Source organism: Palaemon carinicauda, chromosome 30 (genome assembly GCF_036898095.1).
Source record: "Palaemon carinicauda isolate YSFRI2023 chromosome 30, ASM3689809v2, whole genome shotgun sequence".
Taxonomy (NCBI): Eukaryota; Metazoa; Arthropoda; class Malacostraca; order Decapoda; family Palaemonidae; genus Palaemon; species Palaemon carinicauda.
This window is the reverse complement of record NC_090754.1, coordinates 61124905-61142404: the sequence shown is the minus strand read 5'-3', so window position 1 is coordinate 61142404 and position 17500 is coordinate 61124905. Positions and strand designations below refer to the sequence as shown.

Below are 17500 nucleotides of genomic sequence, written 5' to 3'. Positions count from 1 at the left end.
AGTAGTATTCACCACCCTTTGTATCACAAACATCTTGGTTCAGTAGCAGGGTACCAGATCACTGTTTGAAGAGTGAATTCTTATGTTCTCCCAATTTATGTGTAGCTGAAGAAAATATGGCTGTTACGTGAAATCTAGTGGGTGGGACCTTTAGGAATAAGAGGTTAAAACAGTTTTACTCTTAGCTGTGTTTCTAAAAAAATGTGGCAGTGAGCTCTATCATTCTTGTTTTTTGCTGTGAACTATATTGCTAAGACTCATCTAGATTTTATGTTTCACTTCAGATCTCCTTGTAATTCTAGCATTTCCTTCAGCTTCCATAAATGGAAGATAAATCACAGTTCTTTTCATTTTAAGATCATATCTGTAAAGAATTAAAAGATTCATTCTTTGTCATCAAGACTGATTTTTGACAGGGGTCATAAGATGATTGATAGAAACACACTTCGCCAATGCCTCTACAAAATGATTATAGGGCCATAATAAAGTATTTTTTAAAGGGTGAGAAATAAAAGCTCATCCCAGTGGGACATGTTTTATATAAAAGGAGGGACTGTGAGATGTAGTCAGCATTAACATTATCTTCATCTTAACATGGCTATCGTTCTGACCTTGGTACAGGTAGTTGTCAACTTACGACCTATGTTACATATTACTGTTTGCCTTTACGACCACTTTTTTCATGGAGATGGCGTTGCAAGTCTGTCGGAAATAGTTCCCTAATAGTACAAATATTTCCTTAGAAATAATCTATTTCCTTGTATAAAAGTAAACTTATTTCTCTCAGTAAGTTTTCTATTTTCTTTTATTGATAATACAAAGTATTCATTTTAGATAAAAAATATATTAAGAAAAGTTTTAATATTTGTTGAGTTCGTATTGTATGTTTGGTGACGTCATGTTTTGGGAGGAAAGTGAGCTGGTAAATCAATTGATTCCTTACAATAGGCTACCGAGTAAAATTAATATTGCTATTATCGAAATGTCGAGTAACGATACAAAGTAGTTACTGGGTCTGTGTTGGTTGTTAAGAGTTTACTTAACGTAAATTTGACTCTAAGCTAGTTTTACTTCATTTGTTACATCTGATAGTTGATTGATATTTACCTAATGAAAGTGCACTAAGAGGACAAATAATTTCTTAGAAATAATATATTTTCATTTACATTATAAAAGGGAAATAATTTTTGTTGGTAAGTTAGTATTCTCTCTTATTTCTTGCAAGAAAACAAAGAGGGTTTTACATATTTCGCAATCCATTCTTTGTCGAGTTCACGTCATATGTCTGGTGATGTCATATTACTGGTGTAAGGGGTGGTGGCAAATCTAGTGATTTTCTTTCGATGTGTTACCGAGTAATTTTGGTATTCCCATCTTCGAAACATTGAAAATGATGCCAAATGTTTCAGTGGTTTGTATTAGTCGTTATGAGGTTCAATTACATACCATGAATTCAAGGAAAATACTGTTAGTCTAGTGACGTCGTATTTCTGGTAGTAGGTAAACTGGTGGAAAGTCAAGTGATTTCCTCTCATTGAGTTGATGAGTAATATTAAGTGTTCCTATCATCAAAACATCAAGAAATGATACCAAGAATTTTTTATAATGTCATAAGAAATATAAATATTTAACAATGAAATAAAAATTGAAATAATAGAGAGAGAGAGAGAGAGAGAGAGAGAGAGAGAGAGAGAGAGAGAGAGAGAGAGAGAGAGAGAGAGATTCTGACTTTTAATGAACACTAAATATACTAAGTTGAAAATATGATAGGTCATAACATATTGATGCGAGAGAGAGAGAGAGAGAGAGTGAGTTACTGTATATACAGTGGTACCTCTACATACGAATGTCCCAACATACAAATTTTCCAACATACGAAGTAAAATTCGACCAAATTTCTGCCTCGACATCCGATTGATTGATTGATTTAAAGTTTTCAGGCTCGACATCAGAAGTGTTGCTCCAATGTACGAAGTAAACATTACGCCATTCAGCGTCGAGTGCTCAGTTCTCTGTTCTTGTGTGTATCGTGTGGTTGTCCTCTGTTTGGTCTGTTATTAACAGTGCTTATTTTTTCCATTTTCTCACATTTCCTTTTTGATTTTACCTATAATCATGGTGCCTAAGAAACTAAGTTTCAGTACAGGAAGAAGGCAATTCTTTCATTAGAATTGAAGCAAGAAATTATAGAAAAACATGAGAGCAGTGTGCATGTGAGTGATACTGTATGGCTAAACAATATGGCCGGAATAGGCCTATGATCTCGAGGATCATCAAGCTGAAGGCAGCCATTAAAGCAAATAACCATCGAAGGGGATCACCATTATTACAAGACATCGTAGCAATACCCTGGAAGAGATAGAACGCCTTTTGTTGATAGGGATAAAGGACAAAGAGATTGTTGGCAACGATCATTTGTGAGAAGGGCCAGCGTGATGAACAGAAAGAAAGAAAAAAGTAAAGCAAGAAAACCAAGATAGCATTAACAAGCTCTTTTAAATAAGACTTTTCTCTTTTTCTGTCTCTCTAAACATAGCATTAATGTGTTCTTTAAATAAAATCTCTCTCTCTCTCTCTCTCTCTCTCTCTCTCTCGTTCTTCTTCGCTGTTATAGTGTTAGATACGTCTATTATTTTTTTTCCGAGAGAGAGAGAGAGAGAGAGAGAGAGAGAGAGAGAGAGAGAGAGAGAGAGAGGAGAGATTAAACAAAAATGTGTTTATAGTACATATGATTTTAACAGCGTCAACGAGTTGAAAAACAATTAAATGTAACTAAGAAAGTAATAACAGCTAATCTGAATTCCTTTATTAACTAAGACAAATATTGATACAAACACACTCGTGTGCGTATGCACAAACCCACACACACAGGTGCAAGAATTGCTACGCAGTAAGAGAGATGTAAAAAATATGAAATATAAAAATTAAAAAAAAAAATAAATAAGCTAAGTTAGATTAAAATTTCCGTAGTGTAAGTTACGGTATGTTATCGCAGTCACCATCTCTACCTCCTCACCGATCGTGTCTCCTTGTGCGTGTGTGTGTGTTTGTGCATCCGCATACGAGTGTGTTTGTAACAATATTGGTTTTAGTTAATAAAGGAATTCAGATTCGCTGATATTGCTTTTTTAGTTACATTTAACTGTCTTTCAACTCGTTAACGCTGTTAAAAATCATATTGTACACAACACCTTTTTTGTTTAATCTCTCATTTTCGTTTAATCTCTCTCTCTCTCTCTCTCTCTCTCTCTCTCTCTCTCTCTTTCTCTCTCAGAAAAAATTAATAGACATCTCTAACACTGACAGTGAAGAAGAACAAGAGAGAGAGAGAGAGAGAGAGAGAGAGAGAGAGAGTATTTATTTAAAAAACATGTTAACACCATGTCTGCCTTCTCGCCGATCGTCCGTCTCCTTCTGGCGTAGCAAATCCTACACCTGCGTTGGCCTGTCTCTAAGGTAAAGTGGCAATAAAAACACATTTTTTATTTATTATTTCTTTATAATTATCTTTTTTTACATGCTTCTTTCATATTATGCAGTTATGTTATTGTTATGTGTAATTATGTGTAGCCATTTATTAAGGATTTATTATGGGTTTTTAGTCTGAGGAACGAATTAAATGAATTACCATGTATTCTTATGGGAAAATTCGTTTCTACATCCGAACATTTTCTACATCCGAAGTCGGTTGTGGAACGAATTAAATTCGTATGTGGAGGTACCACTGTATTTGAGTTTTAATGAATGTACTAGATGAAAAATATGATAGGTTTATAACATATTGGTGGTTATGTAATATTAACTGTATATATGTTTTTAATATGTTAAAAAATAGTATAAACAATACTTTTTTACTGTATTCGTACACACACATTCTTGAGAACGGCAGCCAGACATCAGCTGATCTGATCACAGCCAAAAGTAAAACAAAAAGAAGTCAGCAATAATCAATTATTAAAATACAGCCAAAATTTGAAACAAAATTGCATAAATGTTTGATTAAAACACAATTAACTATTTAAATCACAATTTTCTAGACTGCAATGTTTCCTAAAGAATAGTAGTGGTCTGCTGTCGATATTGGATACTGTGTTTAAGCTGCGATTCGAAAGGGATTTATATATGGTATATTTTGTTTTGTTTTGTTTTTAATTGACACTTTTAAAGAGAACAAAGTTTTTAGTTTCCTCTTCTATATGTAATTATTGTATAACACCTGAGAGAGAGAGAGAGAGAGAGAGAGAGAGAGAGAAATTGCTCACCACAACTAACAATAGAGTCATATTAATTTCATTCTTAAACTCAGGTTGCCAAATGTGAACTAAGATTTTATTTGCTACACACACACACAGGTGTTTTTATATACTGTGTACTATACCCTTAGATCTTTACTGAAAGTTTTATTTTGTTCAGCATCCATTTATGTTGCAAAGTTTTCCTAATTCTAGCCTATCGGACTGCAAATCTTGTAGACATTGTAGATATTTGAAGTAGCACCCAAAATCTTCTCAACCTTATGGTTTTTGGGTAAAATTATTGGTAAACAGTCATGATGTACAGTAGCTAGAAGTAAGTTGCTTCCATTTAAGGTATCATCAACCCCTCTATGGAAACTACCAGAGAAGTCTTTCTGTAAATATTTTATTGGTATGGAAAAGAATGTGACCCACTTAGAAGCCAGGTCTCTTTTTATGGAACATGTTGCAGAATATAGGGAATCAATTTTTATATATACTAATGGCTCCAAATCTGATGCTGATTTTGGATTTGGAGTATATAGAAAGGGTTTTAATGGTAGAGGTGCACTTCCTTTAATATCTTTGATGCAGTATTTACTGCCAAACTATATGGCATACTAATTGCTATTGAAAAAATAGCAATTGATATCAACCCCACTATTTACTTCTGGCATTTAGTCACAACCCCATTATTTAATCCTGGCAATTGGTGGCAACCCCACTATTGACTTTGTTATGAATGGTGCCTTTTCTGTACTCAGATAAACTTGTTAGTAGGCCTCTACTGGTTTTCCCAACAGTTTACATTACTGGTATCATTTTGGGAGATTACATATACTCCCAGTGGTTTGATTTTTTGGTCTTTAAATAATTGTTTTTTCATAGCCGAGGGCAAAATTGTAAATTTGATTACTCTTTTGTTAAGTTTTTTTATTTTATAAAAATTGAAGTTTATCTTTTCTATATTCGCATTTGAAGTTTTTAATCCTCAACTGTAAAAAGGTTCCTTGGTCTTGAAGGTAGCTTTATCTATAAAGTGGTCAAGGTAGCGTAAGTTAAAGAAATTCTTTTAATATAGTTAATTTCTACCGACTTGAAAATAGGGCCATTATTCCACTTAATTATAGTTTATTACCATGTTCTGAATAATACAGTATTGGCTATATCTGATGGTATGAAAGCTTTTCTTATACAGTACTGTATATAATAAAGTAGCTTGGTATGGAATTATTATACTACAGATTAAAGAAACATCATGACCAAAGTAACTTTTTTACTTAAATCCCATAGGTTTAATAGAAGCAAAGAAATATGCTCTGCTAAGTCTAGGTAAGGTTCTTCTACCTTCCTTAAACAGGATGAGACTTTTTACACCTGAATGCCCCTGAGGTCTTCTTTCTCAAAACAAAATATTTTTTCATGGCATGTTAGTCATTTGAAGTTTCTAAGTTTACTGGGGTCATTTTGCAAAGATTTAATTCTTCTTTTAGCTTCATGAGTTTGTAAATTTTTCCATGGTAAAACCTGAAATTTTAGTCATACTTCATTCAAATCTAATTAGTCTCCACTCAGGCAGAATTGTCGCTGACAGAGCTCATGAGATGGTTACCTCGCTCAATTTTTTATAAGGGGCTTCCAACATTCCACTCTATAGAATACCTTTCAGTTACAACACATCTTTTGACAGTGAGTGATCGAAGGCAAGAAAGGCCATCTTTCTTATTACTACTTATAAATTATAACCAACTATTTGATAACCCATGTACAGTCTTCAGCCATGTAGAAAGGCATTAGTGAAAGTAATTGTTTATATAATACATTGAAAACTCAAAAGCCATTTGATTTTGAATGGCTGGGATTAAGGTTAATATTACTTATTTTTGGGACAATAAGATTGTAATTTAGTATAGTTATCTTTTTTGGTGTGTTTTTGAAATATTTTTTATAAGGCTGTGAAAGATATGATACAGTATATTTGTTATTGTAATGTAAATAAGCTATTTGTACCTTTTGTTTTTTTATAAAAATTTCAATGATTGTACAGTAGATTTGAGGAAATTGAACGTTATGTGGTCCGCAATGTATGGCCATTTGTTTTCCCTTATAGAAGTCAATATTGTAATTTTTTAATTAAACTTATATGATAAAAAGCTCTAGTCTGGAAATTCTTGTTTTGGGGTCAATTCTTAAATTCATTCCATACAAGTTGCTTAGTTGTGGGAAGGAGTGGCCATTAGCTTATTAGATAGTTTCTTGCTATATCTACCAAGAAGTAAATACACGATGTGCATTTTTACTCCTTATGGATTTCTATAAGCAATGGTAAGTGCTTGCCTTTCAATTATATTTTTGCAATCTTTTAAAATTTCTCTTTTAAATTCTTTAAGAAGGGTCCAAATTGACCAAAAATTAGGGTAAATCAAATTAAGCATAGAGTAGTTTAACCCCAGACTATTTTTGAAAACATGTTAATTTATTCTCCTGCCAAACTTTTATTTCTGCTTTATTGATGCACAAATCAAGTTACTCTTAATTACATTTAATTTTTGGATGATGAGTCCATCTAAATACATTGTTGCAAACCCCTAAGTGATAATTATTCTTTGCAATTACAATTAGCCTCTTTGTAGACTATTCCATTGTGCTTCTATTTAGTTATTCCCTTTTCAATATATTGTGTCATTTCAATTTAAAAACAACTTGAGTGTCATATGCAAAGGAGTTTGTCTGGTAAGCTTTTTAAGTTACTAAAGAGCTAATAATAAATTATAATGTAAACCACCCACAGCCTTCAAAGTGCATATATTGTAATCTGTTAGCCTTTTTAGCAATATTAAATATAACTTTTTGCTAATATCATAATCTGTTTCCAGAACTAGCCGAAATACAGCAAGTTCATCTACTGATCCCAGTCCACCTATCACATACAAAGTCACTGGCAGAACACCAATAGATGTTGCTGCCCATATTAAGTTGCTTGGAGAGTCCCTCAATAATATCGGACAAAAACTTAAAGAACATGAGGTAAGCGGTCATCCAAACTTAAAAAAAAAAAAATGCATATTCTTCTAATGAATTTTAAAAAGTTTTAGAAATTCCAACCCAAGCCTTGGATTAAGATACTTAATTAATGAAAAACTTAATTTGAATAAAGAATTACCCCCAAAATTAATACGCGTTGCTTGCATATTTCGGTGAACTTTCAAGTTCCACTTTTTCTGGGGCGGCCTGTGACGGCCGGTGAGAAAGGTCCTTCCTTATACCTTTCCTAATATAAATCTTCCAAATATACTAGAGAAAGATAAAAGCATGGAATGCAGAGGTTACAACCCTCGCGCGAACACCTTGTAGGTGTCGTGTATTAAACAAAGGCGTGTGTAAACCACTATTCACAGGTTGTCTTCCATTTAGATAATCCCTTCATCAATGGGGAGGGCCGTGACAGGCCCTAGATAACATGGTTGAACTCCCCAACGACACCTACCACGCGCGCCCTCTAGGACATCCTTCTTTAATTGGACTTGAAGCAAGCATAGTTTTTTTGGGCACAGTGTTTTTTCGAAGAATTTCTCGTTATTTCAACATGACTGACGTTGTTACTTCACCCTTACCAATGTTAAGTACCATAGTTTGTTTTGGCAGCTTTTGGCAGTACCGGGCATTTGTTCTATTTCCATTATGGTGGTTTTTAGTTTTGGAAGCGATTGTCCTGCCGAGGTATCGGCAGCCATTTTGGGTATGTTCGCTTCGGTAAATTTTCTAGTTAATTTTGCCCATCTGGTACTCTGTCAGATAGGTTATATCACTTATGTTTTATGGCCTTTTATGTTATCATTAATTATTATTAATTTTTACTATGGTATTTATTTGCTTGCAAGTCCAATTTGGACCTACGAAGAATAGCGATTTAAGATAGCGTTTTAAAGCATAGTAACGATTTAAAGCTTAGCAATTTAGTCTGTTAATTTGTACCCTCCTGGAGGGTTCGTTTTAGACTATATCCTTGTTTTTTTGTTACGTTGTCGTTATTCTTCGTTATTACTATTACTAAGAAAAGCAATCAATTTTATTAATTTTCTTATTTATTGTGTGATGTTAATTTTTAATATGTAACCTTGAGAGCGAAAGCATAGAGTGCTCGTTTCCTGTTCTACAGGTATGAGTTATCCTTTCTCTCGTTTTCCTTGAGTAAGAGAGGTGAATTTCCCGTTCTCCGTTTTTATACGATCACGGGTTATTCAGGCCTCCTCTCAGTATCAGAATTGATGATAGTACGTTTAATATTATAAACGATTTATTGATGTGGTTACTGTTAATATAGCTAACACTATTATTAGGTTCGTTAGTGTATGAGTCATTAATTGGGGTCGTTTTATACCGACACCCTTAGCTCCGCCTTGAGTTATGCTTAGCTCCGCCTTGAGTTATGCTCCGCTATAATGGATACTCATTGGGTGAGAACTAGTTATCGTTCCGGAGCAGATTTTTGGAGTGCAACGGTGAAATCCGGCACTCGGACTCCGGCTGAAGCCTTTTACACACGAACCTTTGTCATGTTTGATCACAATTACACAGTTAAGGCCCCCGTTTTCATCGTATCTCCGGCTTCACTGGAGATAACTCATTCATTGAGGATAATGTTATCGTACCAGAGACGGTCACGATATCACGATGACGGGCCTTTGCTACCGGACCTCCGGTAAAAACAGAGATCAAGCAGGAGTCCAGAACCGGAGTTAACAGTGTGATATCGATGAAGTTTAGAGATTCATGCTATGTGGTTACTGGTTTTCTATTATAATTTCTTATTTTATTAAGGTGTTAGCTACTACCATACTCATTAAGGTGTTAGCTACTACCATACTCACACATTAATTAAGATTTAAGTGTTTCTGATTCATAAGTCAATGACAAGAATCTCAAGGAACATCCAGACTTATGTCTTCTTTCTTTTTACAGAAAGTCCGCTGCACTGCCAGGGGCTGCTCCGCTGCCTTTACTGATCCCATGGGCCATGATCTATGCCGGGCCCATGCCCATTGCGCCATATCCTTCTCTCGGGAACCGGGACAAGCCCCCTATACGATATGGTTTCCGGAGGCATGCATGCTCTGCTATGAGCTGTCAGCCCTACTCCTGAGCGAGGAGGTAAGTTGGTTCTAGTGTCCCTGTTAATATTCTTTGCGAAGAATTAATTGCTCTTTGTATATGGACTTCAGTTTTGACTTCATCATTAATTCCCTCTCTCCTCTTTCAGGCTGATGATGAATCTCTCAGGGAGGCGAGAGCTACTCTCCGGCCTTGGGTGTCAGGGTTTGGGAGGAATGCGCCTGCTGGCGCACCCTATCTCCTTGATGGAGACATGGCTTCTCGCCTATTCCCAGGCTCTACTACTGCAGCAGTTCCACCGGAGACAGCGGCCCCGTTAATTAAAGTGATTAGAGAAACCATTCTAACTGAGGAAGAGGTTTTAGTGACGGAGGCCGAGCCCTACCTAGGTCTGGACGAGGAACCCATGGATGAGCAGGTAGGTGGTGTTGAGTTGGTGGACCCCCTTTCACCCCACACTCCTTCCTCTACTACTTCCTTTCACGGCTTTGATAAACCTACGGCTTCTCCTCTAGGTCCCTCCATTCCTGTACGACCCAAGGTGAAGCCACTACGTACCTTTAAGCCTTCAGCTTTGCCATTATCAGTGTCACCGGTTCCGGGACCCTCAAAGGATCCTGATGTTCATATTGCTATACCTAAAACCGTGACTCCTAAGAAGTCAAAGTCTACTAAGTCCAGGGCTTCGTTAGAGGATCAGGCTCGGGAGCCCCCTTTATCCGCCGCCATGGTCAGGGATATTGTGAAAGAGCAGATACAACAATATCTTCAACAGTCTAGGGCAGACCGAGGAACTATGACGGAGCTCAAAGATATGGTGGCAAGTCTCATCCGTTCCGGAACTCAGATGCCCCCTCCTTCAGCCCCGGACGCATCGAAGTTACCTCCCTTCGAGAAAAACAACCCTTGGAGGTTTGCCTTACATGCTCCATATATTGATGGTGCCATAACTCTAGAGGGCATAGGCACCCGTCCTCTAGAGGACTTAGAATTTTACCCTCCGGGACTAGAATTCCCATTCAACGGCTTCGTCCGATTGAAAGAACATGCCTTGGTTAGGTTAGACAAGGTACCGAAGGAAACGGTAATATTCCCTAAAGAGCAGGCCCAATCTTTCTGGGCCAGGACGTTGTCAGACTGGGGTTGCACTAATTCCAAGCTCACCCCACACAAAGGAGCCTACACCATATTTACAGCTTCTCCAGGTATTACCTTGCCTATTACAGATAAAGTGGCAGCTCTTACTTTTCAGGCTATCAAAGAAGGTTCTGCCATGCCAGCTCTTAAAGAGACCGATCCCACCTCCATGCTCATTCCGAGTACCGTTACTATCTGGGATGATGCCCCCGCTACTTTCACAGTAGGGAAGTTAGACCCAGACTGTGCCTCTAATCTGTTCTCCGAGAAGCTTCCTAAATTACCAGATATTCTTCTCAAGACTGAGTTTGAGGCACGGAATAGGTTGGCTAGGTCTCTCCACTCCATTACCTCCGTGGAGTCCCTAACCTCACTTTACCAGACCGAGACCATGTTCCGGGTATTCACAAAGAACCTGTCTCTGTCCTTCCAAATCGACTTATACGAGTTTTGTTCGGCTCGGGTTAGTTGCAGGAAGCACGTTCTTTCTGAGGCCACGATCAGGCATGAACCGAATAGGCTGATAGCTTCCCCCTGCTGGGGTAAGAACCTTTTTCCTCAGGAGGAGGTGAACAAGGTACTACAAGACGCTGCGAGAGCAAATCAAAATTTGCAAGTGAGGTGGGGCCTCACTGCCAAAAAGAGGGTTGAAGGTCAAAAACAAAACTTCTTCAGGAAGAAACAGAGGTTTGCCCCTTACAAGACGAGCCGAGGTCACTACCAACAATCGTCGATTGCCCACTCGTCTTCACAGTCTCCCACTGCTTCGTCTCCTCTACAGCCGAAACACCCTCAACAGGTGGTCTACCTCACTGCTCCCCCAGGTACCCAACCCAACCCCGTTTGGATGCCCTCACCCGCATACAACCCTAGCTACGGACCCTCAGGTCCCTTTCGTGGACACCAGAGAGGTAGCTACAGGGCTAGAGGACAGTTCCGTCAACGAGGCGGACCTAGTACAAGGGGTTCTTGAGGAGGTAAAGAACCTAGATTCACTCCCTCGCAATGATATAGTTCCGGTAGGGGGGGAGACTTTACCACTTTCGAGACCGTTGGACCTTCAGTCCGTGGGCTCACAGCATAGTCTCCAAAGGCTTGGGGTGGAAATGGTCACAAGGTTCCCCTCCTCCACCAGTGACCTTCTTCCAGAGACCCACATCCATTCTGAGAGAGTACACCACCGAGTTACTACAGAAAAAAGCAATCAAACGGGTTCGATCGCTGAAGTTCCAAGGCCGCCTGTTCACAGTTCCGAAGAAAGGCTCGTCGGCATTGAGAGTGGTCCTGGACTTGTCAAAGCTAAATTCTTACATCCTCTGCGACAAGTTCCGGATGTTGACCATCTCTCAGGTACGTACCCTGCTTCCCCGTGGGGCCGTCACCACCTCTATCGATCTTACCGACGCCTATTATCACGTACCAATAGCTCGAAACTTCTCTCCTTACCTAGGTTTCCGTCTAGGCAGGAAAGCCTTTGCATTCAAAGTCATGCCCTTCGGCCTCAACATTGCACCCAGGATATTCACGAAACTGGGAGAGACGGTGCTAGAACAACTCAGGAACCAAGGGATTCAGATCGTTGCTTATCTGGACGATTGGCTTATTTGGGCTCGGTCAGCCCTGGAGTGCAACAGAGCTACGAAGAAAGTACTTCGTTTTCTCGCCAACCTGGGATTTCGGGTCAATCTCCAAAAATCCCGCCTACTTCCATCAGACCGCTCTGAATGGTTAGGCATACAGTGGGACCTTGCACGGCACAAGCTGGTTCTACCTCCCAAAAAGGTAAGAGAAATAGCTACCAAGGTCAAGAATTTTCTAAAACACAGGCAGGTGTCCAGAAGAGCCTTAGAAAGAATCCTCGGCCTTCTTCAATTCGCCTCAGTAACAGATCGCCTATTGAAAGCCAAACTCAAAGACATCAATCGAGTTTGGAGAAAGAGAGCCACAGTACCTTTAAGAGACAAGGTCTCGAAAATCCCCTCTGTCTTGAAAATGAGATTACAGCCATGGTCCGAACCGAAGAACCTTTCCAAATCGGTTCCTCTTCAATTCCCACCCCCACAAGTGACAATTCATACAGACGCGTCTCTGAGTGGATGGGGGGGTTACTACGAACGTCAGATGTTTCAGGGCTCTTGGTCACCCGCCATGAAACACTTCCACATCAATGTTCTCGAAGCCATGGCAGTGTTCTTGACCCTGAAGAGGCTCTCTCCTCCGAGGTCGACCCACATCAGAGTAGTGTCAGACAGCACAGCCGTAGTACACTGCATCAACAGAGGAGGATCCAAGTCGCCCAACCTGAATCAGATCCTGGTCACTATCTTCACCTTGGCAGCAGAAAAGAACTGGTTCCTGTCAGCAACCCACCTAGCGGGAGTCCAGAATGTGATAGCGGACTCACTATCCAGGATGAAACCACTGGAATCAGAATGGTCTCTGGACATAATTTCATTCCAGTGGATACTCAGGCTGGTTCCGGGCCTTCAGGTAGATCTATTCGCAACTCAGATGAATCACAAACTTCCTTGTTATGTGACACCAAACATGGACCCTCAGGCTTATGCCATAGACGCATTAACCCTGGATTGGAACCATTGGAGGAAGATTTACCTATTTCCACCAGTGAATCTTCTAATGAAAGTATTGCACAAACTACGCTCCTTCCGGGGGACAGTGGCCTTAGTAGCACCTCACTGGCCAAAGAGCAGTTGGTTTCCTCTCCTCCTCGAGCTGAAACTCCGACCCTTCCGGATTCCATTCCCCAAACTAACCCAAGTAATTCAAACACAGACTGTGTCAGATTCCTCAAGGATAGCCAAAACCCTAACTTTGTGGACTTCATGAAGTTTGCAGCTCATAAAGACGCAAACATTGACCCGGAAAACGTTCTCTTCATCGAAGCGGACAAAAGGGACTCGACAATTCGTCAATATGATTCGGCTGTTAAGAAATTAGCAGGTTTCCTAAAGAATTCAGACCACACTCGTATGACTCCGAATTTAGCCATCTCGTTCTTTAGGTTCTTATTTGACAAGGGCTTGGCAGCTAGCACTATAACTACCATCAAGTCAGCTTTGAAGAAGATATTCCTGGTTGGGTTTAACATTAATCTAGCTGATTCCTATTTCTCATCTATTCCAAAAGCATGTGCTAGGCTTCGGCCGTTGGATCGGCCACAAAAAGTCTCTTGGTCTCTGAACAATGTCCTCAAACTCGCGTCGGACACTGACAACGAGTCTTGCTCTTATATCACTCTGCTTAGGAAGACGTTATTTCTATCAGCTATGGCCTCAGGTGCTAGAATCTCAGAACTAGCAGCGCTCTCACGTAACCCGGAAAACATAGATTTCCTCCCTACAGGCGAAGTACTGCTTACCCCAGACAGAGCTTTCCTAGCAAAAAATGAGGACCCGCAAAATAGGTGGTCCCCTTGGAAGATCATCTCTCTTCCCCAGGATCCTTCGCTGTGTCCAGTCACTACTCTCAGGACCTTTTTAGCTAGATCTGCCACCCGCTTGTCTGGCCCCTTATTTATCAGGGAACAAGGTGGTACTTTGACCATTCAAGGTATCAGACAACAAATCCTCTACTTCATTAAACATGCTAACCCGGAATCATTTCCCCATGCTCATGATATACGGTCAATAGCTACCTCTATCAATTACTTCCAGAACATGGACTTTGATGACCTTAAAAAAATACACGGGTTGGAAATCTCCTATGGTTTTCAAAAGCCACTATCTAAAGAACTTACAGGCCCTTAAATACCCTACGGTTGCAGCGGGGAGTCTTATCTCCCCCCATTAATCTCTGATTATTTCTTTATTCCATCTCTTCTCTCCTCCCTCCTGACCACCTCTCACACCACGTCGCCACTCTCCTGGGTGGTTCGTTAGCCCTAAGTTATTTTGCCATGTTTAATTGTTATGATTTAACTGTTATTGTAATTACCATTCCTGTAAAGTTTAGATATGCTTAGACATGTAAGGTTGATTCCTTTCACGACGGGACACTCAGGTGATCCCTGGTCCTCATATTATTTTAGCATTACATCCCCTATGCCTATGGCTAGTTTATGATTTATGTTTACTTACAGTATTATATTATTGCCTTACATGGTGTTTGTTTTCTCCTTATTATGTTATTAATTTATTGGGCTTGGAAGGCATTCTCTGGTACATTCTCACCGGCCGTCACAGGCCGCCCCAGAAAAGGGATTTTGACGAAGGAAAAATCTATTTCTGGGAAGAGGCCTGTGACGCCCGGTGAAACCCTTCCCGGTTATTTGATACGGACCCCACCCCTCTTTTTCCTTGCCAAGCCATATGTTCTTGCAGAAGGATGTCCTAGAGGGCGCGCGTGGTAAGTGTCGTTGGGGAGTTCAACCATGTTATCTAGGGCCTGTCACGGCCCTCCCCATTGATGAAGGGATTATCTAAATGGAAGACAACCTGTGAATAGTGGTTTACACACGCCTTTGTTTAATACACGACACCTACAAGGTGTTCGCGCGAGGGTTGTAACCTCTGCATTCCATGCTTTTATCTTTCTCTAGTATATTTGGAAGATTTATATTAGGAAAGGTATAAGGAAGGACCTTTCTCACCGGGCGTCACAGGCCTCTTCCCAGAAATAGATTTTTCCTTCGTCAAAATCCCTTTTCTAGATTTTTCTATGAGGATTAAGTTGCAATACTTATAGATTATTCTATAGGATTCTGATTTTCCATGGTATATAAAGAAAGATTAGCATTAAAGTCACCATGGAGGTAGAAGATACATATGCTGAATTTATCCTATTTTGGGCTGTAGGAAAAGCTTCATGAATCAATTGTTTTGCTACATATACATCAAGTACATTTGAAAACAGGAGTGTGTGTATTTTTGGTCAAAGTATACTGGAAGGTAGCAGTGAATTCTTTATTAGTTTTGCCAAAGAAAAATTGGTTCTAATTTTTTTTTATTTAAAGTACCTGCTTGTCTTGAAAGCAGAAAAACATTGAGTATATTCCTTTCCGACAGTTAGCAGAAGTCCAAGGTAATTTTTATCTAAAAATTAAAACATAAGAAGCTCATAACATTGTTGCAGTGACAAACTTTATGGAATGGAAAACAGCAGACCTGCAGTAACTATTGAAAACCTTCACAGGGAGACTTGGTACATATTTTGTGATACCTCATTTCAACACTTGCTATTCACCTTTAATGGTGATGTCTGTGGTACAGTTTACCTTAAAGTTAACAGGGCTTTGGACCAATAGACCAACATTTAATTCACTGTACCATATTAGGAGGAATAGAGTGGGGGCCCATACTTGGCTGGGGTCTCAGTGGGATACTGTGGGTGGCATTAGTTTCTGATATTTGCCCATGTTCCTTATACCCCTTCATTTCCTATACTCCCTCCTTTACAACTACTCATGGCCATTGTGGTGTCTGTGCCACAGTTATTAGTGTGGCTTGGTATCTCTCCCAGCCTGAAGTACATCAGGCAAATCTGATAAACTGTGTCCCAAAGCTATGAAAGAAATCTTCCTTTATCCATCAATTTATAAATTAATATTGGTACCAAGTTGCTTGGGAAGACTATAAAGTTTGGTTATTGTTCCAAAATAACAACAGATTGAATGGTGAGAGGAACACATATCTCTCCTGAAGAAACTTCATAATGGGAAGGGTCACTGCATTGAGAATTCTCAAGCAGAATCCCCGTTTTGGGGCAACAGACCACCTCTTAGATGTTTAAGAAGATATTTACATGAAAATTCTCTTCAATGTCTGAAAGACTGTCATAAGTTTCAACACATTTTTGTAAAAAGCTGCAAACTAAGGGACTATTTCCCAAACTGGACGCATCTGTATGAATATATCATAGTAACTGGCAGTGACCGACTTTGCCAAGGAATTAAGCATCGTCCAAGTCCTGAAAATTTTTTGCACCAATCAGGTAACTGAACCCGATTGTCCCAAAACCTCTAGAGCAACCCTTCTCCCCACCCAATTGAGGTCTTTCAGTCTGTTCTTTAACACCTGGTTGACTATCAAGGCAAACTGAAGAAGGCCCAAAATCATCTCCATTTGCCTCTGGAAGAGAAGTGGCTCAAAACTCAGGCTCTGATTCTGCTTTGAATTCTTTTCTGAGATGCTTTTGTAAAGCTTGGAATTAGTATTGACTTTGCAAAGTTGCAAAAAAACCTAAGATCTTGATTTGTGTATTTGAGGAATAATTTTTGTTTCGCCTATATCAACCAATCCTAAAATAGCTTGTGATCTGAACTCCCTACAAGCTCTGGAGTTTGATCACTACCTTTGTAAACCTTCTTGAGGTGAGGTTGAGGCCAAATGCCAATACTGTACAGTACTTTGAACCTTTACACCCCCCTCCTGATCCTCCACCCAGGGTGTTTTGGCGGGATTTTGTACACTCGTTCAATGATGGGGTGCCCATTGTGGAACAGGAGTAAGGTAGAGAGCAATCTCCTTCCTGCTCCAGAGAGCTGGCAAGTAGCCACGAGTATGCTTACCAGAACCTCAAGGTGGAGTTTGCTCAAGCATGGCGAACTAATCACGAATAAAGGGCCAGCATGTGAGGGGGTGGACCCTTTAGCAGAGTGCCTGGTTAGCAAGCGAGATCGTTACCCTGAAGGGGAAGTACATGAGGTCCTTGAGTTATGAATGAGATCCGTTAAGTTGTGTTATAAGTCAGATTTATATGCATAACATGATGTATGTACATACATACATACAATCTGTATTAGTATAATATACTTTACTTCAGAAAAGAGAAAATTGCTTATCATTCATAATTACTGTATCCTATACATACAATTTTCAATATTTAACTTAGCCGGTGATTATATAGCTGCAACTCTGTTGCCCGACAGACAACTCTAAGGTAAAAACTCGCCAGCGATCGCTACACAGGTTGCGGGTGTGCCCAACAGCGCCATCTGTCGTCCAGATACCCAGTACTCAATGTAAACAAAGACTCAATTTTCTCTCTGTCGAGCTATC

General features: G+C 39.6%; 1 protein-coding gene across 1 annotated transcript in view; it reads left to right on the top strand.

Moving 5' to 3' along the window:
* LOC137623207 (HMG box-containing protein 4) overlaps positions 1 to 17500 on the top strand; it is a 96842-nt gene that overhangs the window by 72479 nt on the left and 6863 nt on the right. Inside the window, exon 9 of the mRNA XM_068353924.1 lies at positions 7112 to 7262. Coding sequence (XP_068210025.1) covers positions 7112 to 7262 — 151 coding nt within the window. The remainder of the gene's footprint in view (positions 1 to 7111; positions 7263 to 17500) is intronic.